This window comes from Vespa mandarinia, chromosome 2, assembly GCF_050613455.1.
Source record: "Vespa mandarinia isolate Hongniang chromosome 2, ASM5061345v1, whole genome shotgun sequence".
NCBI classification, from domain to species: domain Eukaryota; kingdom Metazoa; phylum Arthropoda; class Insecta; order Hymenoptera; family Vespidae; genus Vespa; species Vespa mandarinia.
The window spans coordinates 6,399,633-6,424,000 of record NC_140811.1 but is presented as its reverse complement, the minus strand read 5'-3'; the positions used below and the strand labels follow the sequence as shown (position 1 = coordinate 6,424,000).

At 35.3% G+C, this 24,368-nt stretch overlaps 1 protein-coding gene across 19 annotated transcripts in view; it reads right to left on the bottom strand.

Annotated features, from left to right (window-relative positions):
* Positions 1 to 24,088, bottom strand: part of LOC118439652 (uncharacterized) — a 112,971-nt gene extending 88,883 nt beyond the window's left edge. For 2 of the 19 annotated variants that reach the window (XM_085664974.1, XM_085664977.1), the window contains exons 1-2: positions 19,332 to 19,482; positions 8,537 to 8,679 (exon numbers count right to left, since the gene is read on the bottom strand). In XM_085664974.1, the coding sequence (XP_085521100.1) occupies positions 8,537 to 8,558 (22 nt within the window). In that variant the 5' untranslated portion in view covers positions 8,559 to 8,679; positions 19,332 to 19,482. Of the gene's footprint in view, positions 1 to 927; positions 1,606 to 8,536; positions 8,680 to 18,052; positions 18,111 to 19,331; positions 19,484 to 23,945 lie in introns of those variants that run through there. The other 17 variants (XM_035861507.2, XM_035861513.2, XM_035861508.2 and 14 more) reach the window with 14 other exon arrangements.
* Between the last annotated feature and the right edge of the window lie 280 nt (positions 24,089 to 24,368).

Here is a 24,368-nt window from a genome sequence, read left to right as displayed (position 1 = left end):
ACAGGTATGTATCTCGTTCGAACTGACCTATATCATTAGGAATCATTCAAATTGAACTACGTTACGCAAGGTTGCGTTCTCTCTTTCTATCGTAACGAATGATTTTTTGTCTTTCCTTCGATTAAAACTACGACTCACCGATATTCTCAACGAAAAATCCATTTCCACGTTTTTAACTATATCGTCACAGATTCGATTTCTATATACTCACCTGAAACAAAACAAAAGATTATCTTAATTTACGTTCAAAATATGTATATATATATATATATATATATATATATATATATATATACACACATGTATTTATATATATATGTATATATATATATTGTACGTGTATGTACAATATATATAAAAAGAGAGATGACGACAGTCGACGCGCAACGATTAAAACAAAAACATCATTTTTTTTTTTTTTATTTATATTGATCTTGAACTTAGGGCCATCGAGGGAAGTAATCGATAAAAATTATTAAGCGTCATTGAACCGACGTCGTACCTTACAGGACGATAATTAGACTATGAGCGATTGGATTACATACGGTCACATGGCAAATACGAGATCAATCGACCGAAAGATTAACACATCGGTAAAAAGCGAATACTGATAAGAATGTCATTATATTTGTCGATTTCGTCAAGCATATATTTCTTATCCACCTGCAAATACATCTATCGATGTTTACGAGCTAAGAAAATATATTGTTCTTGTGAAAACATAATAATACAAACGGGTCGACTAATCTTGTACGATAAGGCTTCCTTATCGAAATGAAACACTGTTAAATATCTTCCCCAACTCTTTTTCTTCCCCAGTCTTGCTTTATGAATAATAAATAAATAAATGAATGAATGAATGTATAAATAAATAACTAAATAAATAATAAAATGACACTTTTTCATCATTCATGAAAATAAACTCACATAGCCAGACGTTGCCACGGGGTGCCGTTTGAAGAATGTTGAAGCGTAGATTAAAATCGAGACCAGCCAAGTCCTGACGCAAACGACTGCTATCCATAATTAGTGCTCTTTCTGGTAGCAGGAAAAGATGATCACTTCCCTCAAGGGGTCCCAGACTTCGGGGCACCCCTAGAGGTCCAGAACGGGCCGTCAACATTCTGCCAAGGCGTTCGCAGTCTCTACTAGACCCGACCTCGACCTCGACCTCACGTTTAAGCTCACGACCAACCACCGTACTAGAATACCCCTCCTCCTCATCCTCGACCAGTGATCGCTCGAGACCCGACACCCTGCCGATCGACGGTTTCGACAACTTTTCAAACTAGTGGACTTACGACAACTAAACCAATCGAACGATCTTTCCCACCAAGTCCATTTATTTATTTATTCTTTTTTTTTGTTCTTTTTCTTTTCTGACGTTTTTATGACGTTTTATTTCTCCTTTCGATATATTAACTTTAATTCCTATTACGTTCCTGCGGTTTGATCGTGCGTGAAATAAACGACGATTCCTCTTTATGAGAATGTTATGGAATATTTTTTTTTCTTTTTTTCTTTTCTTTTCTTTTCTTTCTTTCAAGATTTTAATTTCTTCGTTTGTATTCTGTTACATTCGTACTTCGTATCAGCGAATTGTAAACTGATAAACAAACATATGTTTTTGAGAGTTCGTTGAGAAAACGAGTCTCGATATATATATATATATATATATATATATATACACACACACATATATATATGTATGTATATATATATATGTATGTATATATATGTATGTATGTATATATATATATATGTATGTATATGTAAAAATCGGAAAAGATTCAAATTTGATCCGAGTATTTGTCGAGTCTGAAAAATACGGGAGAGTTACGTTTGTAAATAAATAGGATTAATTCGTACTACGCGTGGGAAGAATTCAAGCTAATTAATCCTTCCACATAGTACTGTACAGGTCTCCTTCAAAAATCGTCAATGATTGGCGACCTACTATTGAACTTTAACTCAATGTCACAGTATCATATTTTGTAAACGAGTGGCTTCCTAAAGTGTAAAAACAAGCGACGCGTAAACATCCATCTCAATTTATTAAAGACTAAGTAAGATGGAAAATACTGATCTTCCTCGTTAATTGAAAGCTCAGTGATATAGAAGGAGAGTCTTCTCGTTATTTTAATGAATTTTGCGACCTCATCGAGTCGACGAATGTTCCGGAGCAGTCGAAGATAAGAGAAAGAAGGAAAAGCCAAGTGGAAAAATCGAAGTGAACGAAGAGACGAGGGTCGAACGAGATGGGGTTTGCTCGACACATGCGTATTTCGAACGACGCCAAAAGCAAAAGTACTCTCGTCTGCTTTTATTCGCCGATGCGAACGAGACGTCACTACGAATATTTACAATTTGACAAATTAGAAACGTTTTCTGATTTTCATTGACAAACAAAAGGGAGCAAAAAATAAAAAAAATATATATATATAATATAAAATACTTGAAAATTCGTTGCCTGTAAGACTTGCTCCATGTAAGTTCATTTTCCTGTTCGACATCGAACAAGAAAATTGGAAAAAAAGAAAAGAAAAAAAAAGAAAAACAATACAAATATAGTCGATAGAAATATGAACTACGCTATTAGATAGTTACTATATTTTATACGAATATAAAATTCTTGATCTAAATTCATCGTGTTATTGGCAAATGTTATCGCCAACTACCAACGGGACGACAATCAAATATCGACGAAATAAATTCAAATTCTGGCAAGTAATAGAGCATTCCACTATTTCGATACTTCTCATCTCGTATTAACGTAACGATCACGATGCATTAGAGTGAAATAGCTTTAAACGTAATAATATATGAGACCTGTAAAGTTTCTACATGTATATATAAATATGAATCGGTCTATCGAAAGTAAGTTGTAATTACAGATACTATCTCTATCTTTTTATTTCCGACTAGGAATACTACGTAATAATAATAACACCTATTTATCGCTATGCATCGAGCTACTGTCAGAAAACAATAAAAATATTCTCGTGCGCGCGTACACGTGACTTGTGAAAACAAAGGATTAAGCTGATTATTTAATAATAATTTTATGTTCCGAAAAGAAAATTAATGATTCGTCAAATTTTAATTTCCTTTTATCGTCCAACCTATAACGAATTACGCACTGTTGCGCGCACTAATCAAAATCGATGTATCGAAATTTAAAATAAACGCGTTTTACGATCAAGAGATGTGATATAAAAGACACTCGAGGCGCGACGGTCGGCGCTCAACTGTGAGCACGTCGAGCCTTGCTCGTGTATACTGTGTATCGCGCCGAACGTGCCGAACGATTGTCCGAAGATTAACGAAGAAGCCCGATCTCTCGCAGATTCACCGATGAACGAGAAAAATGTTTTTTTTTTTTTTCTTTTTTTTTCTTTTTAATATTCATAAAAACGAAAGTATTTATTATATAATTTTTGTTTGTACATACGTTCGATCGTGACCACCCTTTTCATTAATTTCTCACAACTTATATTACCTTTTTTGCCCAAATATGTATGTAATGTATATTATATGTCTTATATATATATATATATAGAGTTAATAAAAAAAAAAAAGAAAAAAAAGGAAAGAACGATTTCTCCGACATTTCTTTATCCGAGAATAAAAAAAAGAAAAAAAAAGAAAAAAAAGAAAAAAGATCACGTGATAAATGACTCCAAAGAGCGGGAAGATTCGATTTCTTGAACGTGTACAAGTTCACATTTACTCGACACTATCTCGTCGATGATGCGAGAGCATAGGCTCGTCGTGTTCGTTCCCCTGTTCCCTTGCTCTCCCATCCTTGCGATTCGGTTAGTATTAATCCATATAAAGTGATCGTCGAAAGAGGCATCGAGGAATCATCGTAAAGACTTGACACGCGAGGCACGCACACGGAAGATCGAAAGTCATTAGTAATAGTATGCTTGATCCTTCCTCTCTTCATATATAACAGTATATATACATATATATATGTATAATCCATGGATGAAATTTCTGCCACGCTGAATTAGCCCAATACATCGACGTTCTACTTATGATCTAAACGACGATGTAATGACCCGTTACTTTGATATTTTTTTTCATATTAGAAAAAAGTGAAATGACCGTGCAAAAAGATGCATCATTTTGTTCTCGTATTCGTATAAAAAAAGAGACGAATAATCATATTCAAAGATCCTCGTAATTCTTTATTGTTCTTCGTAAATCCTCGAAGGACATCGATCTCTCCTTCTGCCTTCCCCCCTCCACCCACCCTCTTTCTTTGTTTCTAGAAGGAAAGAACGAAGGAAGGAAGGAAGGAAGGAAGAAGAAAGATAGACATAGAGAGAGAGAGAGAGAGAGAGAGGCGAATGATTTCCTTCTTACGTATATAATCCTCTTTGGTTTCGCGGAATTCCAAGTTTCGCGAGGAGAAAAGGATTGGTCCGGCTCGAAACGAGGCGAAAGTCAAATAACGGTCTAGCCATTAAGCATAACGACTTTTTCAGCGACGCGGCAGGTTTAAAACTCGTGCAAAGCGTGCACGAGTTCGCAACTTCGCCGTATCTTTCTTTCTTTCCTTCTTTCTTTCTTTCTTTCTTTCTTTTTTTTCCTCTACTTGTTTATCGCGCGTTTAGCCAGGTCGACGAAACGTTCGTTCGTCGAGAGAGTTAGCAAACGTTCGATCAGTTCTTGGAAAGCGTTCGCATACGCGGAAAATATGTAGTTCGGTATGCCTTAACTCTGCAAAGAGAGAAAGAGAGAGAGAGAGAGACAGACAGAGAGAGAGAAAGAGAGAGAGAGAGAGAGACAGACAGAGAGAGAGAAAGAGAGAGAGAGAGAGAAATACGTTTCGAAAGACATAAAAGCTAGGCCCGTGCAATAAATCGTAAACGGCGATGACGGTTGCACGTTCTTTCTATCTTTTCTATATTTCTTTATTTCTATATATTTCTTTGAGTATACAACGAAACATGATGATATTCTTTAGCTTACGATTTCTCGCTTACTCGTGGCCGCCACCACCGCCGCCGACTCATACCACCCACGTGCCTTTCCGCTTCGCGATTCTTACACGGCTACACCGCGTGTGCGCCACAGTACCGTTCCTCCTATCTTTTCTCCCTTCTCCCTTCTGCCCCTCCCTCTCTCTTCCTTTCTTTTATTCTCTCTCCCTTCCCTCTCTTTCTCGCTCTCGCTCTGTTTGTGTGTATATCTCTCTGTGTGCACATATATATATATATATATATATATATATATATATATATATATATGCAGAATTTTATGTCTTTCTTTTTGGTCTGTCACATCAGCTGCATCCTTCTTCCTTCGGTGACGATGGACTTCGATGCATCGAACCAACCCGTTAAAGTGAGAACGAACTTGAAAGCAGAATTTTTATTCTAATTGTTTTCTCAATGATTCTATATATAGGTAGACCGGAAAGTAATGTCGTTTCTGCGCATGTCGATATTTGATTGTGATTAAAAATAAAAACTTGATAAAAATTTATTCGTTTGAATTTAATTTAAGAAAGCGACATTACTTTCTGGTCCACCTAATATATATATATATATATATATATATATATATATATATATATATACACACACACACACACACTACGTAGACCATGACCTAGAACTAGATAGATCGAGAAAATAAATATAATGGTAATGCAGAATCAAGGAAAATTTGAAATTACAAAAGAGAATAGGAAAGTTTCGATTTGACGAGGCTTTATTCTTTTCTCTCTTAACTTATGATCGTTCCAAATGAAAAACGACCGCCGTAACAAACATCGTTTCGGTATTTTGCAAGAGTTTTAAACTTAATAATGCTGGATTTATAAAGCTTTCTCTTATTAACGCATTGCGAAACGCATTCCTTGCTCATAACCTACTCTCGATTCAACTATACACACACACACACACTTTTCCAATCGAATTTTCTTATCACTACATTTTGTCAATTGCTTCGTCTATTACGAAGGAAAAAAAAAAAGAAATAAACTATTACTAGGTTTATTTGTTTGGTTGTTTTCTTTTTTCTTTTCTCTATTTTTTTTTCTATTTTTTTTTTCTTTTTTCTTTTATAGTTGTAGAAGACTGATCTTCCGCAGACGATATCACAGAAATATTCTCAACAAAATGCTCTAAATATATCTATATCTATTACAGATTTTGTTTGAAAGAAAAGAAAAGAAATATAGTTATTAGTTAATCATAGCATTTGTTAGCATCATAATTTAAGATAGATAAATAGATAGATAGAGAAAGAGAGAGAGAGAGAGAGAGAGAGAGAAAGAGAGAAAGAGAGAGTATCGAGTTACTTCCACGAGTTTTAAATCTATTATAATTATTTAGATTTAATGATAGTTTCAATTAACGTTACACTAGAATCGTTCTTTTAAGAATCACGAATTTGATACTTTATTGCCGTTATCTAAGGAACGTAAGCATATGACTGATACACGTCACAAGTGTCTCATTTCAAATGTAGTAAACATAAAGAATCTAGCCACAGAATAAAAAAAAGTGTCAGCATAATTCAAAATCTTATTGAGATTGTCGAATTATTTCATTTTGTTTTTTATTTTTTATTTATTAATTTTTTTCTTTCTTTTTTTTTCGCTTTTGTTCAACATACTCGTTTAAAAACTTTCTTTCCGATGTTCCATCTGCAAGTAATCATTTTTTGTTTTCTTTTCTTTTTTTCTTAAATCTTTGACGCACTTTATACGGTAGATCGATTTATTCCAAAAAAAAAAAAAAAAAGGATAAAGGAGCTAGAAAATATTCGTGAAATTTTAAGTACGTACGAACGACGTTGAATCTTCGGATAGAAACGGATAATCGGGATTTATAGGGACTCGAATAAAATTTCACCGCGACCGTCCGTCGATCCGATTATGGACCTCGAAGCAATTACCGTACGAAAACGATCTCTTTTAAACCCTCTTTGATTCTTCCAATCTAACAAAACGATGTTCTCTTTCTGTTTTTTTTTTTGTTTTATTTTATTAAGCTTTTTTTTTTATCACGTCTATTAGAAAATTAACTAATAATCCTTGGACAATAATTCCATAAAACAAATGGATCGATTTTAACGAGAGTCGTTAAAAATCTTAACTTTTCAATTTGTAGAGTTATTTATAAAAATAATCACCTGGGGATAAAAAGTCCGAACGGCACGTACGAATTACTCGACACACTTCGTTGGAGACAATGAATTTTTTGCTTTATTTCCGTTCAGCGCAAATGATTTTTCAAAGTTTTTTGTTTTTGCTACTTTACTTTTATTTATTCGTTTATTTTCTCTCGTCAATAAACGACGACGATTATTCCCTAGGAGGAGAACACTCAATCTATTTTCTTCTTCGTTCGACGATTCGATTAATGTACCTTGTATTCGTACTTGGACCGAACTATGGTTGTCCTTCCTCTGCAATATGAATATACGTACCTTTGCATTCAGTGTCTTACGATTAATATGAAAGAGACGATGTGTCATCGATTCGATCGACATATTTCATCTTTCATTTTATTGTTTCTGTTCGTCATAAAACTCAGTTATCGAAGGAAAAGCTTATTGTAAGGAGATTTCTTTTCTTTTTTCTTTTTTTTCCTGTTTTCTTTTTTTTTTTCTTTTTTTTTTATTGGAAAGTTACCGGAAGGAAAAATTCTAACTTATAAAATGTAATACGTATACGAGTTTGATCTGGGCCGTATCAAAAGGAGCACGTAGGTCTTCCGATGTTGAAGCAACCGAGCATGGCGGAAGAATAATAAAAAGGATAGCAGTAGCATGCCGAATGTGACCCAGTTGAAAATCCGATCGATCGACCGTATCCCTCTTTATATTGACAATGAACGACATCGAGAGAATACGAAAGAGACTAAGAAAAGAAAAAAAAAAAAGAAAGAAAGAAAGAAAGAAAGAAAGAATGAAATAAAGAAATAAAGAAATAAAGAAAGAAAGAAAAAGAAATGAGAGAAGAAATTTCGTATCCTCGCCAGGTCGTAACTTCCTCGACACCGGGACTTCTCAAATAAATAAAGTTTTCCTTTCGAGCGTCTTACCAATAAACCAGTCAAACTTCCAAAAATATCCACCCTCGTTATTGTGAACTCCTCATAAATTATTTTAGAGATGCAATTATCCTTCTGGAAAATGTCTTCTCAGGTAGAATCCGTGCAGCTGTAGTAAATATTACAAACCGTAGAAAGATTTGTATCATCGACAGACGACGCATCATCGCAATGTCGACATGCCGATAATAAACAAATGTAAAATGTTTATTTCAAATATTAATAACTTTTGTCGTTAATATCTCTCAACTTAACGTATAATATGAATAAACTATCATCCCACATTTCTCCATATAAGCTGAATCGATAATTATTTTCTCAAAAAGATGAACTTTCCTCTCGCCAACACTCGAGAGAGACGACGGGTATCGATTTTTCATCTCCAACCTTTTTAGACGCACCCACGTACGTTTCCTGACGACTTTCTCGCGTTGATTGAAATGAAATATAAAAACGTTTACCTGATCTCCGATCGAACATCATCCGCGATCCGCACTAACAAACACCGTAAACCCATAACGAAACTGCGACCGAGTAAATTCTCAACTTCCGAGAGTTTTTCGTGTATAGTAGACTTTCAATCGGCAAGCAAGCTATGACTCACCTGTAACAGAAAGAGAAATGACGTCTTAACAGTCGTAATTGACGTTAATTGAAGATATCTGGAACGTTATTTAAAATTAGCGCGAATTTAATTAATCTGCTGGATTTTTTGTTTGTCGATGTTAAGAGAAAACGTTTCAGACGAGATAAGTTATGTTCTATTTTTCACGCGACTCCGATTCGAATATAGTTACTTATTTCTAGATACATTAATAAACACTTACTGAAACAGCCTATTGAAAGATAAATGTTTCAACAAAATATTAAAAAAAGAAAAAGAAAAAGAAAAAAATACAATATCATTGCCTATATTTTATTTTTATATTTATTAATCGCTTTATTCGAATTAAAATAAATATCTCTTTAAACCTGATCGATTCGTCAGAGTTCTGCAGTACCGTCGATCGGATAAAAAAAGTTAGATGATTTGTCCGAAAGTTTACTACTTCCGTCAAACGATGGCGCAGCAATCTAATCGACGCTCGCGCTATCGTACATTCTAGCGGGAGAACTCGGTATCATCCGACGAATTCGAAACGTATGGCGCGCGTATTATCTCTTAGTGCTTTCAAGCGATGGACAATTTTAGAGCTGCCCCCGTGTTAATCCGGCGAGTTCGGAAGAATCGGTTTGTCCATAGACAAAATTAGACATCGAACGAGCCTAGCGCGATTGACGTTCCCATCCAGCCTGAGATCAATCCTATATAACCGGAGTTGGTACAGGCTTGCTACTATCTTATTTCTTTTCTTACTGCTTTTGTTTATATTTCTATTATAGCCGAGTTCAACGACGAGTTCGAAGTCACTGACAGGAAGAGAAAGAGAGAGAAAGAGAAAGAGAATGAGTGAGTGAGTGAGAAAGATAGATAGATAGAGAAAGAGAGAAAGAGAGAGAGAGAGAGAGAGAGAGAGAGAGAGAGAGAGAGAGAGAAAGGGAGAGAGAGAGAGAGAGAGAGAGAGAGAGAGAGAGAAAGAGAATGAGTGAGTGAGTGAGAGAGAGAGAGAGAGAAAGAGAGAGAGAGAGAGAGAGAGAGAGAGAGAGAGAATGAGTGAGTGAGTGAGTGAGAAAGAGAGAGAGAGGGAGAGAGAAAGAGAGAGAGAGTGTGTGTGTGTGTCCCTTTCAAATGTCAAATTAAATCTTTGCACTCACGTATATTTTCGGCTATTTTTTTTAACTAGACTCAAACAAAATAATATATCGAATGTATCTCAATGACAATTTTCCATGTAACAATAATAAATAGATGGATAAATGATTCGAGAAAAAAATGATTCATCGATTTTTTGTCTCCCTCGTCTAAGAACGAGAGCGTGCACCTCGAGTATTCTCGGTGTCGTCTTGCGAATCCACGCAAAGCTGCCTTCGATGGCGGCCGCTTTAAACGTGACATCACGCCTGTGCCAAATACTTTCATCGTCTAACGGAAGTCGTTATTTTTATCTTTCCCTTCGCTTCGTTACTGAAAGCGCGTTTATTTCTTAAGATGCAGCGCGATCGACCAAACAGAAATATTCGAAGGTCTTTTCCCATTAAATAGAAGTAGATCAGTACGAGATAAAAGAAGATAAATTGACTCGACACTGAACTCAATTTAAAACGTCAACAAAATGTTGTTTATTTGAGTAAAAATTTGTTAAAGAAAAAAAAAAAAAAAAAAAGGAAAGAAAAAAGAAAAAGAAAAGAAAAAAGAAAGCAAATAGTTCCACGAGTTTATCTCCGTTCTTTTAATACTTCCGATTTACCGATGACTATGAAAGAGAAGCTGACGTAAGCTCCTTCGAGACAGTTCTTTTTACACACGTGATTCAACGACAGTATCAAAGATCGCCCACTTTAATGACTCGATTACTCGCGAATTAGTCGTCGGTTCGTTGCTCACAGCAAAGCCCACGTTTTCCCTCTTATCCAACCTCGGAATTATCTTAAACATTATCTTAGAAGGGTCAGAAGGTTATCCTTAAGGGAGATAAAATATATTAGAAAGGATCTGTCATGATGTTCGAAATGCATAAGAATCAGTTCAATGGCCTAATGGTGAATGTAGTCGAAAGAGAGACTGCGATCTAAACGACGACAGGTTTTACGACGTCCGGAGATTAACGTGATTCCGGTTGACTTGATATCTATCTCTATCTCTTTCTCTGTTTATCTCTGTCTCTCTCTCTCTTTCCCTTTCTCTCTCTCTGTCTCACCATTTCTCTACCTCTCTCTCTTTCTTTCTTTCTCTCATCAAGAAATTCTCTTATTTCCTTTCTCGGCTTCCTAGCGAAACAAATTTATTAACCGATAATGACATAACGGTTTTAAACAACCTTGAATTCTCGGTAATTAAATGCATCATTTTTCATTGCGATAACTTCACGCGTACGGCGTTTATTATTAATGTATAAGATTAAGGTAACGTAGTCGGTAACTCTTAATTAAGGAGAAATATGTAAATTAAAAGTATACTTAGAATGCGATCATATGATCTTAAAAAAATCGTAAATAGATCAAGAAATATCAATTTATGCTATCTGCACTTTGTTATTGCAATTTGTAAACATAATAATTTATAAAATTCGTTCGAATCATTAATTTTGGTTTCTTTTTTCCTCTTTTCTTTTCTTTTTTTTTTTTTTTTTTTTTGTAATACCTAAGAAACGACGTGTACGAATTAATATTGCTTATACGAAACGCATAAAATTAATCGCATACTTCGCCTTTTATCGCTATCGAAATCGATCGTTATTATCTAATAAAGGTTAAAAAATAAAAAAAAAAAAAAGCATACAGAGAGAACAAGTTTCAAAGAGTACAGTTATCATGATTTTTTTTTAATTCTAAACTCGTTTCTTTGGAAAATCTATACTAATGAGCTGAGAGAAATCACAGATTTTCTATTCGATATCTACGAAATCATAAATTAATATCTCTGTAATGCTATAAAATGAAAGTTCCAATGAAGATATCGCTACTTCGTCTCGTATCATCTAATCTCTTTTATCTAATCTATTCTGAAAGAATTAAATCGTATATGTAAGACTTATAAACGATTGTATAAAGCTTGGAAGCTTTCACGGTGGTATATGATTCGATGAACAAAACCCAATGCGTGTTCGTGTTGCACGTCGTATACTGATATTCACAGTATTTTTTATTGATCGTGTTCAAAAGAAGTAGATAAAAGTTTAAAAGAAACATTGATTTATATTAAAGATATCGAAAACATTCACGGACAACAGATTTGTTTTAGAAAAAAAAAAAAAAATGAACGATAAAAACATACATACACACACTTGATTAATTAATGTTAATACTTGTAATGAGGCAAAAAAGAAAAAAAAAAGAAAGAAATGTGTAATCTATATTTTCATATTTTTTTTTCAGTAAGTACTAACGTCATCTCCATCGATATCCATAGTTATCTAATAAATAAAGATGCGAAAATACAATTGTCGAGAAAAAGTAGGTTGCGGCACCTCGTGAAAAGAGTACAAACGGCGATTCGGAGAATATCGTATAATCGCGAACGCGGAAAATCAATGATCGTAGGAAGGCGCGTGGCAACGTTCTCTCTCTCTCTCTCTCTCTCTCTCTCTCTCTCTCTCTCTCTCTCTCTCTCTCTCTCTCTTTCTCTCTCTCTCTCGCTCTTGGACGATGTGGTAGCCCATTGCGTCACACAAGTGGAATTAAATCAAATAAGCAATTTAGAGGAGCAATGCGATTAAGTCAACGATTTATGGCATTTGATATAATACGGCTTCTCCTGGTACTTGAGGGTTAGACGAAGTCGAATTAACTATCGAATAAATTTTACAAGCGATTTGTCTACCTACAAGATGCATTCCCTTAGCCTTCCGACTGGTTCTTTTTCGGATCGATAGAATTGCTTGTACGTTATTAGAAATGTCTGCCAACAGAATTTGCACGTGTTAGAACGAGCTAAGACGTGCTGAACGGAGATATCGTTTTTTTGGCAATCATTTTATTCATTCTCTTTCATATTTCTTTCAACGTAACGTTGAAATTTTATTACACGTCGCGTATGCGACAACCAGACGAAAATCGTAAGAACGAAATATATATATATATATATATATATATATATATATATAATATAATATAATATAAGCATGAGATTAAGAACGAAGCGTGATGCTCGACGATGATATTTGGCCGTGCTCTTGTCGCAGGAGATGCAGCTGTTAAGAGAAAAGCAGCGTGCCGTGAAGCTCTGGAAAAGAAATAACGAAAAAGCTCGAGGAACGTCATCTTGCGAGTTGCAATCGTTGAATGTAAGGATGCGCAGGCTCGCGACCTCGTTTCCTTCGAACACGTCGTCGTCGTCGTCATCGTCGTCATCGTCGTCGTCGTCGTCCTTGTCAAAGAAGCCCAGTCGTCGTTCGAGAAATAGCACTCGGGGAAGATTTTCGTGTGCCCGAACATAGCGAATTTTTCAGCAGTGCGGAGCGTAATAGAAAAAAAAGGAAAGGAAAGGAAAGGAAAGGAAAGGATCAGAGAAAGAAAAAAAAGAGAAGCGTCAGAGAAGAACATGGAAAAAAATGGACGAAAAGAAAAACGGCGTGCAGATTGTAAAAGTTTACCTCGAACAATGGTTGTAACCGGCCATTGGGAAGACTCGAGCCTCTTACAACACCACATGTTTACAGCTTCTTTATATTAAGCCTGACACGAAAAGGTGTGACTTCGTGTTCTCTCCTTTTAACTAATACTCGAGGACGACGATGAAGGAGAAACGACGTTTTTCTTTTCTTTTCTTTCCTTTTTTTTTTAGTTTTTTTGTCTTTTCCTTTTTTTTTTTTTTTCTTTTTTTTTTTTTTTTTTTTTAATCCCTCTCACGAAGAGACAAACTACGATGAAATAGGTAAAAGAAAAGAAAGAAAAGGACAAAAGGTAAAGACAAAGACGAAGACGAATGTAGAAGAAGAAGAAGAAGACGACGACGAGGAGGAAGCCCCAGAAAGCCCTTTCCTCGCGCGTGAATACGCTCCGAATCGGTCGAAAGAGGGAGCACAGTGAACTTTCCTTCTCTCGTCGCGACGAACCACGGCGCCGGCAAATGGCGTCTGTGGTCGATAGACCACGCACGCTCGGCTCACCATTTCTCTTCCCCGCTACAACTCGAACCTCCTATATAGTTTCCATGGGGGACCAAAAGATGGGGTAACGTCTATACGTTCCATTGCCTATTTCCTTTCTATCAAATCGAATCGACCACTTTCTCCTCCTGTGTCTCATTCTTTTTCTTCTTCTTCTTCTTCTTCTTCGTCTCGTCACACCCATCCGGTACCGAGGAGGATCGCTCTCTAATTTGCCCTGCAAATGAAACTCTTCCCCTCCTCTTCTTCTTCTCTCTCTTATCCCTTCTCCTTTTCTTTCTCTACCGTTATTTCAAACGTTTTAAATTGATTACGATTATCGATTCCTTGTTGTTCGAATTAAACAAGAAATTCCTCATGGAATTTAATAGGATTATTCGAAGAATCAAATTTTCTTTTTTATTCTTCATTCTCCAAACCCTCTCTCTACCCCTATCTCTACTTCCCACCTCACCCGTTAAATCGATCAATCACATCCTATTATCCTATTATCGATGATGAAAGCGAACCGATGATGGAGATAAGATAATGAAAAAAATAAAGAATTGTAAAAGTCTCTGTTGAAATATGTAAGAGAGTTTGTCATCATGGATAAAAATACGGCCAAGCAAGGTGAACGCACCCGCGTCCTTTGTGTCTATGAGAGAGAGAGAGAGAGAGAGAGAGAGAGAGAGAGAGAGAGAGAGAGAGAGAGAGAGAGAGAGAGAGAGAAAGAGAGAGAGTCCTTTCATATTCGTTTCTAACCATAGTGACTGTAGAAGCATTATATTCTCCATTTCTACGGTTATCGATTGCACTGTGGTAAGCACGTAAAAGACAACTATTGTTTTCACGATATCTCCGATAACTTCTTTTCTATCCTTTCGTCGTAACCGCGGAATTCCATGTCGATCAGGCAGGAAATTAAATCCTGAAATTATACGCTTGCTAATACACGTACATCTATATACGTATAAACTATATACGATACGATATGCGCGCGCGCGCACGCGCGAGAGAGAGAGGGAGAAAGAGAGAGGAGGGGTAGGGTGGGGGAAAGTAAGAGAATAAGACCGATGTATATAATAAAATCGATCTCGACTTTTACTTTCAATCTTTATTACATTTCAGCAATAAATAACCCCACGTAATATCTTCTTCTTTTTTCTATTTCATAATAGTTCTCGATCCTTTATCGAGCATTCCTACAAACATCGTGACATCATTTAAATCAAAAAAAAAAAAAAAAAAAAAAAAAAAAAGAAAAGAAAAGAAAAGAAGAGGAAAGGAAGAAAAAAGGGAAAGAAAAAAAAACTTATCTTACAACTCTTAGAAACGCGCTCATTCAAACTCTCATCCTGAAATAATCAAAAGGCGTGATAGGAGACGTTAAGTAACGTGGAAGGAAGTTTTCCCTTGAAAAGTTTTGTCAAAAGAAATTCAACCAGACGAATTCGCCTTTGGTAGAGCGCGTTTTGCGAATTCAAATTCTAAGATGAAGAGGCAACAAGAAAGAAAGAGAGAGAGAGAGAGAGAGAGAGAGAGAGAGAGAGAGAGAGAGAGAGAGAGATCGGATCTAAATATAGCAAGGAGGAGCGCATAGTTTCGCTAAGGAATTTCCAAGACTCCTCGAAGGCAGCAAGCACGGCAAAGCAATTCTACGTCTTGCGCATATTTTTCGTGCGCTGCTACCGTCTGTGCAAGATGCGCGATATGCGGAAGAATAGACGAACAAGGAGAATTAACGCGCTAGCGAGTTCTCCGGGCGCGTTAATTCTTCGAACGCGTCACGGATCGATCGCGAAAGAATGAACAAGCTCTTCCTCGCGCGCACTCCTCGATCCGATCGTCGAGTTCGCGCGTTTATCGCTAGACCATCGTAATAACAAACGAATACTAACTACTTCCCTTCTGTACGAAGGATAGAAAAAAAAAAAGATAAAAGAAAAAACTCATAATCATTTCTATGGATCAATACTGCGACTAAGCACTTTAAAAAATTCTTTTTTAATTGATATGTTGAATATTGCATGAGGTTTTATTGATGTCCATGATTCAATTTTGCTAATTTTATTTTGTGATATTTGCAGCTCTCTCTCTCTCTCTCTCTCTCTCTCTCTCTCTCTCTTTTAATTTTGTAAAAAAATTTTGTTAAAATAAAAATAAAATCTCTTATATCTATTATTTACGCGAAACTTCAAAAAGTATTAAACGAATATATCGATTTGTGCAAGATAGCTTCGACAGTAAACCTGTATATAAATGTATATGCAATATTTAAAATTTGCTTTCTTTATATATTAGTCTTCTGTTTCAATAAATTAAAAAATATTGATATGGAATATAATTGAATTCGAGATAGGGTGAAGAAAAAGAAAAAGAATCGCTTAAATTGAAATAAAATATCGCGTTAAACTCAACTCGTGTTTAGAAAATAAAAATAAAAAGAAGGACAATCAATAATCGTTCGAAAATCATTCAAAGAATTCTTTCACTCTTACCATAAATTATTATTAATGATAAAGGTCGTGAGAAATGGCGAACGGTTTTCCGATATTACCAATAATCGATATACACATACATATATCGTGATATACCTAACAGTTCCACGAAGTTATTACTCATCGAACTGTATCCGGCACTTGCTTCCGTGGAATTTCTCACCCTGCCAGAAGATCGAGATAACGATGGACGATAAGAGACGGATTGATCTGACAGGCACTGTTATTAGTAGTGATCTCAATGTTCTACTCATATGCCTACTTATTATACATACACTATTTATGCATAAATCAGACATTCTTCTAACAATTATTATTAATAACTGTGAAAATAATTAATTATAATCATTAAGAAGGATTACACTAGTAAGAGATCATTAGCAATTATAAAAAAGTTCATTCAAAATTACCCATAAAAAATATTTTTTCTTAATTATTTCTTCTACGTTTCTGTAAAAAATAGAAGAAAAAAAGAAGAAGAAATAAAAAAGAAAAGAAAGAAAAGGAAAGAAAGAAAAGGAAAGAAAGAAATGGAAAAGAAAATATTATAAATCATACCATTTATTCCTACTATCTTTTAATCACCCGGATGTTTATATATACCATTGTATATAGATACTAATAAACTCTCCATCATAGAGACACTACTAGAGCGTAATAATCGTTCTCGTGGTCGCAAACCAAGAGCAAAGAGAAGAACGAATTTTTTGCGCGCGCACCTTGAAAGGCCTCGTAGCATGTTTCAAAAGGTTCGGTAACGTTCCGGAGTGAACCCAAAGCAAAAGAAGGAACTCGCTGAAAGCAGCAACGGTCGACACGCAGCCAAGTTGGCTATTTTCGCACGAGGCCTTTTCAGGACGCAGCCGGCTGCATTCCTTTCGGCGTCCACGAAACGATGCTGCTATTCGAAAATCTTACTTTCTTATTATTCCTTTTTCCTTTACTTTTCTCAGGAGCAAGATCGTAAGAGGATCGAAGGACCGATTGTGCTCGCAAATAAAAAGAGCAAGTGAATTATTTCACTTTTAATGTTTAACTTGTTCTTTAAGAAAAGAACATTTAATCGCACTATGATATAAGATAGATATCTATTTATGCGAAAACTAATAAGTGAAAGGAAAACTAACGGTATATTAAATGTCAAAATAAATTAATTTAATTATATAATAAATTCAATTAAGATTAACATGACCATAATTAATAATTAGATCTTATACTTTGAAGCTGAAAGATTCATAAATCAAATTAAAAACGCACGGTAGAAATGTTTCAACGAATTAAAAAAAAGAAAAAAAAAAAAAAGGAAAGAAAATATATATTATAACGCAACTACGAGAATATAAATGATACATAAATTTCGTCGAAATATAGATAAATATAGATGAAGAATTTTAAGCAAGATAAATGTTTCTTGATAACAACGATAGAAATTAAATACCAATTGGAAAAATATATTGGAATAACAGATAACAGGTTTTTCAAATAGAACGACCAAGCTCAAATCATTCGGACTTGTTTGCTTCGTCGATTGTTAGACTTTCCTCCTACACTCGTTTGAGTCAATTAGTGTCTTCGCATGAAGCGATACATATTTATATACGTATTGCGCAACGAAACGGAATGGAATGGAATAAACTGCTATTCTGAATGGTACGTTACAAGACCGATAATCTGTATATGTGATATTAATTTATCGATAATAGACCTGAAGAATGCATAATGACGCATAAAAGAGAGAGGGGAGGGAGGGAATGAGAGCACATTTTAAATTAAAGCAAATAACGCCTACCTAAATTCAGTTTTCCGTGTTCGGCAAACATAGCAATCGCCATTGTGATTAGAACACTGTTTATACACAAGGTCGAGTAGTAAACTTTGTTCACATTAAATATCCTTCTATATTTACTACGAATTAAATAAATATTTAACGAATCGATACGACCGCGCCGTAAGATGTTTATATTTTCGAAATGAGAAAGAGGAGATTATAAAATTACTCCCAGCATATTTGTATGAAACGATAAAACACGTAATATGTCTATGGGTATGTTCAATACACAAGTGCATATATAAATGATGAATCATCCAGAGGATTCACATTATTAAAGTGCACGCGGAGTGATCTGTTACGTTAAAATTTAATCTCCCAAAGAGAGCGAAAAAGCGAGAGCGAGAGAGGGGGGAGTGGGAGTATGAATTGTCTGTCATTTCAATTTTCCCGACACAATGTGCTATTTAAAACACATAAGTACCGACTAAAAACATTCAAAATGAACGAGCGAGTTATCTTTAATCTATCGAATTGTTACAAATGGCATTTGATAATAAAATACGCATATTTACTCGGTCCTGTAAATTTTATTACTATACAAACATCCAAAATAAGAAAAGTTTTTAAGTTTAAAAGTTTCGATTCTAATGTATGTACATATCTCTTTTTTTCTATATTTCTATATTTAACTCAATAAGACACGATTCAAAAAATATGCTTTGCTCTTTAAATTTTATTATCTATTTTTATTATTTCTTGTTATCACCATCATAATAACAACACGTTGCTCTTTGCGTGACCACTCTATCTCCGATAAAAGTTATTAACTGAACTTTGCAATTTTCCGGTTATAAGTTAATTTCAAAAATTTGCATTGGTTTCCGCATAATTGCCCGTTAACGAGTTCCAATGTGACACACGCTGGTGTTTGATACTTAACTTTCGCAATTGGACCATTTACATAGGTGTAGATATACGAAGATACATAATAAAAATGAATGTATTTTTTTTTTTTATTACTATAGGAAAACGTAGCTGAAAATAGAAAAAAAAGTAATCGTGAGTTACGTGTATTTACGTTGCAAAAGAAAAAAAAAATTTGGTGATAAATGCTAAATAAAGTTGTACATTTTCACGCTTTCTCTCTCTCTCTCTCTCTCTCTCTCTCTCTCTCTCTCTCTCTCTCTCTCTCTCTCTCTCTCTCTCTCTCTCTTTGTCTTTTTTCTTGAAAATTTCCTTCGCGTAAATCTCCTCTTTCTTTTTCTACGAGACGTAACAACGAAGTGCGTGTACGTACGTACGAAAAAGAAGTAGCAGCTTTGACGCACTTTCCCGAAATGATGAGCGAGAAAGATAACGATAGGTCAAAACGAGTTAGACACTTTTAAAGCGCGTCCTTGACTTTCCCGTAGAAAAGGCGCGACTGAGGAGCGATCGTGTTCCAGCTAAATCGCGCGACGCCCGAAGCCGCCCGCGTTCTACGGCTGCGTCGAGCGGATGAGAAGCACATAGCGCCTTTACGATGAATCAGCCCCCTCCCTCTTCGTCTTCCTCTTTCAACCCCTCTCACTCTTATACATCCAGTAGACGCAGTCGCGTACTTTCTTTCATCGCAAATGCGAGCCTTATATCGATGCATTGCAGTGATGTTTATCGCTTCCCTAGTCCTATTGATAAATTACAAAGAATTATAAAAAAAAAAAGAAAAAAAAATAGACCAATCCATCATTTAATTATAATCTTACATTAGTGTTTACTAGATAAAATATAATAGTAATGATAATTAACTTACTAATATATGTGAAAAGATTGAAAATCGCTGAAACTTTCTTTATTTTAATTGAACTATGTGTACATGATACAATTGATTCATAAAAAGTTTCTAATTTCATGAAAATAATTATCGCCAAATATCTATCTAATTATCGATGGATCCATACGAATATTATTTTATATGATTATAACGAGTATAGATATAGTTTGTTAGTTTCTTAGAAGAAGAAACATTCCGAGAGAGAGAGAGAGAGAGAGAGAGAGAGAGAGAGAGAGAGAGAGAGAGAGAGAAAGAAAACATGTATAATATAAACATAAATTGTATGTTTGAGAAAAAATATGTATAATATAAACAATATAAGTAACAAGAGATCAAAGATCTACACGCATGATCTTTAAGATCTATGGATTTAAAGCCTTCGGATCATCATGTCTTGGATCATTTAAAGCAGCTGGTATTTAACACTTTAACGGCCATATTTCATATAAGGATTTTCGTCTGTTGCAAACAGCTTTTACGTAGATTGAAAATTACTAACAATAAATGTTTGAAATATTTATACAGAGTATATTCTATAACTCGAAATATATCTGTAACTTCATATATTAAGGGCATGTTATTGAAATCATTTAAAATTGTATTTGTTTAATAAACATATGTCCGTAAATGGTTCCTAACAAAATAACTACCACTAAAAGTTAATGAATATTTGAAAAAAAGAAAAAAAAGAGAAAAGAGATTCATTAAATCTCTGGTCTATTTTTTTTTTTTTTTTTTTTTTGGTAGAGGTATACGAAGTCAATAATATATAGAAAACAATCTCGCAATAAGGACAAACTTGTCAAAAGAATTATGGATGCGGCAATGCAAATAAGGAATTCTACTAGCATGATGGGAAGAGCTGTTAACTAGCTAACTTCTGTGCAAGCTGAGACTTTGTATTAAATCTGCAGGAGATAATATTAAACAGAATTTGTAATACACTTGAGCCGTTCACAGGTCAAAAACGATTAATTCCACTTTTAGAATATTTCTTTTTTTTTTTTTTTTTTTTTTTATTTTAATGTAAAAGCACTTGATTATTTTGGTTAACGTTTTATATTGAAAATAAATTTCCTTAATAATTGGGCTTAACATTACTCAACAATAAAATTTTATATGGCCGTTATATAATAAATAATATACAATGTATATAACTTTATCAAATTTCAAGAGTTAATCGATTTTACAAATAACCGATTGGGAATGAGTTAATTATTTTTAAATAAACAAGTTAAATTAAATGTCTTTTTTATTTTCTTCATGAAATATTCGCCCACAAACTTTCAACGGTTGTAGTTCTGTTAATAAGCATTTACGGACACATGCTTATTAAACAATTTCAACTTTAAATGACTTCAATAACATGCCTTTTAATTGTATGGACCTCGAGTCATGGGACACCCTATATAACATTAAGTAAATTTAACTGTTAGCGCAAACTTACATGTATATATGCGATATTGATAACCACTGAAAGAGCACAGTCATATCTACGTAATGTCAACTGATAACCATTGGCTAGTGAAATCATACGTACGTGACAGCGGTCGTCTAAGTGTTAAGATAAACACTTGTAACATATTTCGAAAAAAAAAGTCAATAATTGACATTTTCGTACGCACATCGAATCGATCGCACACAATCTTTTCATAGACGAATAGAACAGGGACAACGAATTATAAATGATTTCTGGATTAGTGTTCCAACTATTGTTAGATGCGTATGATAGAAAAAAGAGAGAGAGAGAGAGAGAGAGAGAGAGAGAGAGAGAGAGAGAGAGAGAGAGAGAGAGAGATAAAGAGAGAAAATGATCCCCCGCACCGGAACCGAGCATTTAGGGTTCGTCGAAATGATCGTGCGGATAATCTGGATCAATCTAAAAAAAACTTTCCCAATGTGATTTCATCGAGTATGTTCTCTTAATTAGCAGGAAATTAACTCAAAAAGAGAAGAAAAATAGAAAAAAGAAAGAAAAAAAGAAAGAAAAAAGAATATGAACCAAAAGACTTACGTAACGATATTATAATAATTAACATGTATGTATAGTACGTGTGTTACATAGTACGCGATACAGACTATGGTATAATTGATAGATGCATCATGCTAGCTAATATTGACCTCACTCCCACGCAAGACTACATTGTGTTTGCGAACGAAAACAAAAATGTCGAGATAAGCATATACCGGTGGTAATTTAGAAAGATGTATAGTTCACGGTACATTGCCGTGTTATGTTGAAAGACGAACATAGGAATATTTCGTCTAGTGTATATATATGTATACATATATATATAAAAAAAAAAAAAGAAACATGTGTTCTTTTTTTTTCATGTAATATTTCTCTGTGATATTAAACCACAAAGCTTTAAATATGAGATTTCTTTTTCATTCGGTTAAAAATTTTAAACACGCGAGATATATAAAATTTCACGATTTAATGATCGAAAATACATTAGAATAATAGAACGATAAGACGGAAAAGACGTCATTTGAAAATTGTTGTTGAAGTATTGGCGTTGAAATATTAGAAATATCGGAACGTTATGATCGTTCGAGTCACGCAAATGATGGGTGCGCCATTGGTGTTATACGGAATTTGTTAGAATCGTTCAATATAGCGGTATATGAAAAAAAAATTTCTTTTTTTTTTTTTTTTTTTTTTTTTTTTTTTTTTTTTTTTTTTTCCAAGAGAAGCAACACGAATTTTACTAATACATAACTAGATCGAATCACAAGTGACACGATAGAGAAACGCCATGGAGAGTATCGAAGCGCATTCTATGAACTATAAATAACAGTTGAGGGCCGATACACCAATGCATTACGAGTCGACGGCATTCGAAACGTATGGCTTGAGTTAATCTTAATACATAGAGTCTAGAACAAAACGTTAAACCGTATATGTACATACGAGAGCGAAATAAATAGTCGTATAAATTTTACTTAGAATTTAGATTAGTAAGTATGTGTATATATATATATATATATATATATACATATATATATATATATATATACGTTAACATGTATATACGTATATAAACGTAGTAGTACGATTAGGAATGGGAACGAATGAGTTTAATTTTCTTCTCGCTTTAAGATGATGCACTCATATGATGCATCGCATGTTGCGGTCCGATCTAATTCATGGCATGCTGTGTCGTTGAAAGTAGCACATTCGCGAATCCTCGCGAATACGTCGGGATGAATTGTCTCTCATAAAAAGAAATTATGTAGATCATCTAGATATATCTCGAACGGATGGGAAATTCGCGTGGATGGAGATAACGGTAATACTTTAGGTCTATGCTCGAGAATCGCAAGGCCGTAGACACACGACCTTAACGACACGCGACGTGCACGTCGCGCTTCGAGTGAACGCGGAGTGGGACAGAGATAGAATGCGAATAGGGGAAGGAGAGGAGAGAAAAAGAGAGAGAGAGAGAGAGAGAGAGAGAGAGAGAGAGAGAGAGAAAAGAAACGGACGAGTCGACCGCGTCTACGTGTCGTCGTCGCCGTCGCCGTCGCTGTCGTTGTCGTTGTTGTTGTCGTCGTTGTCATTGTCGTTTACACGCGCAATGACACGAGGAGTATGTCACAGCGTGCTTTCGGCCTGTCAAAAAGTTACCCCCACCTTTCCCGCTTCAATCTCGATATCGCCCTCGGTGCCGTCATTGCCAATGAAAACGACAACGAAAGCGACGACGACGATGATGACGACGACGACGACGACGACGACGACGACGTTACACCGCGGTCACGCCTTCGATAGAGGATTTTCAATTCTCCTCGACGTTTGTATTTAAAAACTCGAAACCGAAAACTGGTAGAAAACAACAAAACTAATGTCGAAGACTTTTTGTATCCTCTTTCGCACGCACGCAACTTGGCGAATCTTTTCTCGATTCGACCGTTATCTATATCTTTCGACAGGCACTCTCCGGCGAGCTGCACGACCTGCAGATGGCGTGATCCTTTCATAGCTTTCGTATAATCCACCGCAAGGAGGAAAGCAACCATGCGAGCCTTGTCGAACGTACGCGCCGCTTCCGCTCGTCACCGTGCTTAATGACAAAGATTTAGCCTTATAAGTACCTCGTTTGTCGATGAGCTCCGAAATCTCCTCCTTGTTGTCGGCCATCTTAGCACCAGTCACTGGTCACAATGCACGCTGGGTAAAAACAAACGAGCAGCACCGAGGCGCGTCGCCGGCAGCGCCTCTCTCTCGTGCTCTTTGCGTTCATGAGTGTCGATCGCGGCGCCTCTATCGGTGATACTTCTCATTAATGATGACGTCGTCGTGCGTAACTAGTCCTCTTTCTCTCTCTCTCTGTCTCTCTCTCTCTTTTTGTCTTCCTTTCCTTTTTTTCTTCTTTTTCTGTCTTCTTTCTAGCTTTTTCTCGCCACAATGAAGAACAAAACTTATTCTTAAAGTTCTCCTCGTTATTAAAAGGAATTCTCTAATGAATTATTGCCGTTGAGTCATCGTTAATGACATGGAGAAATTGCCAATCTCGC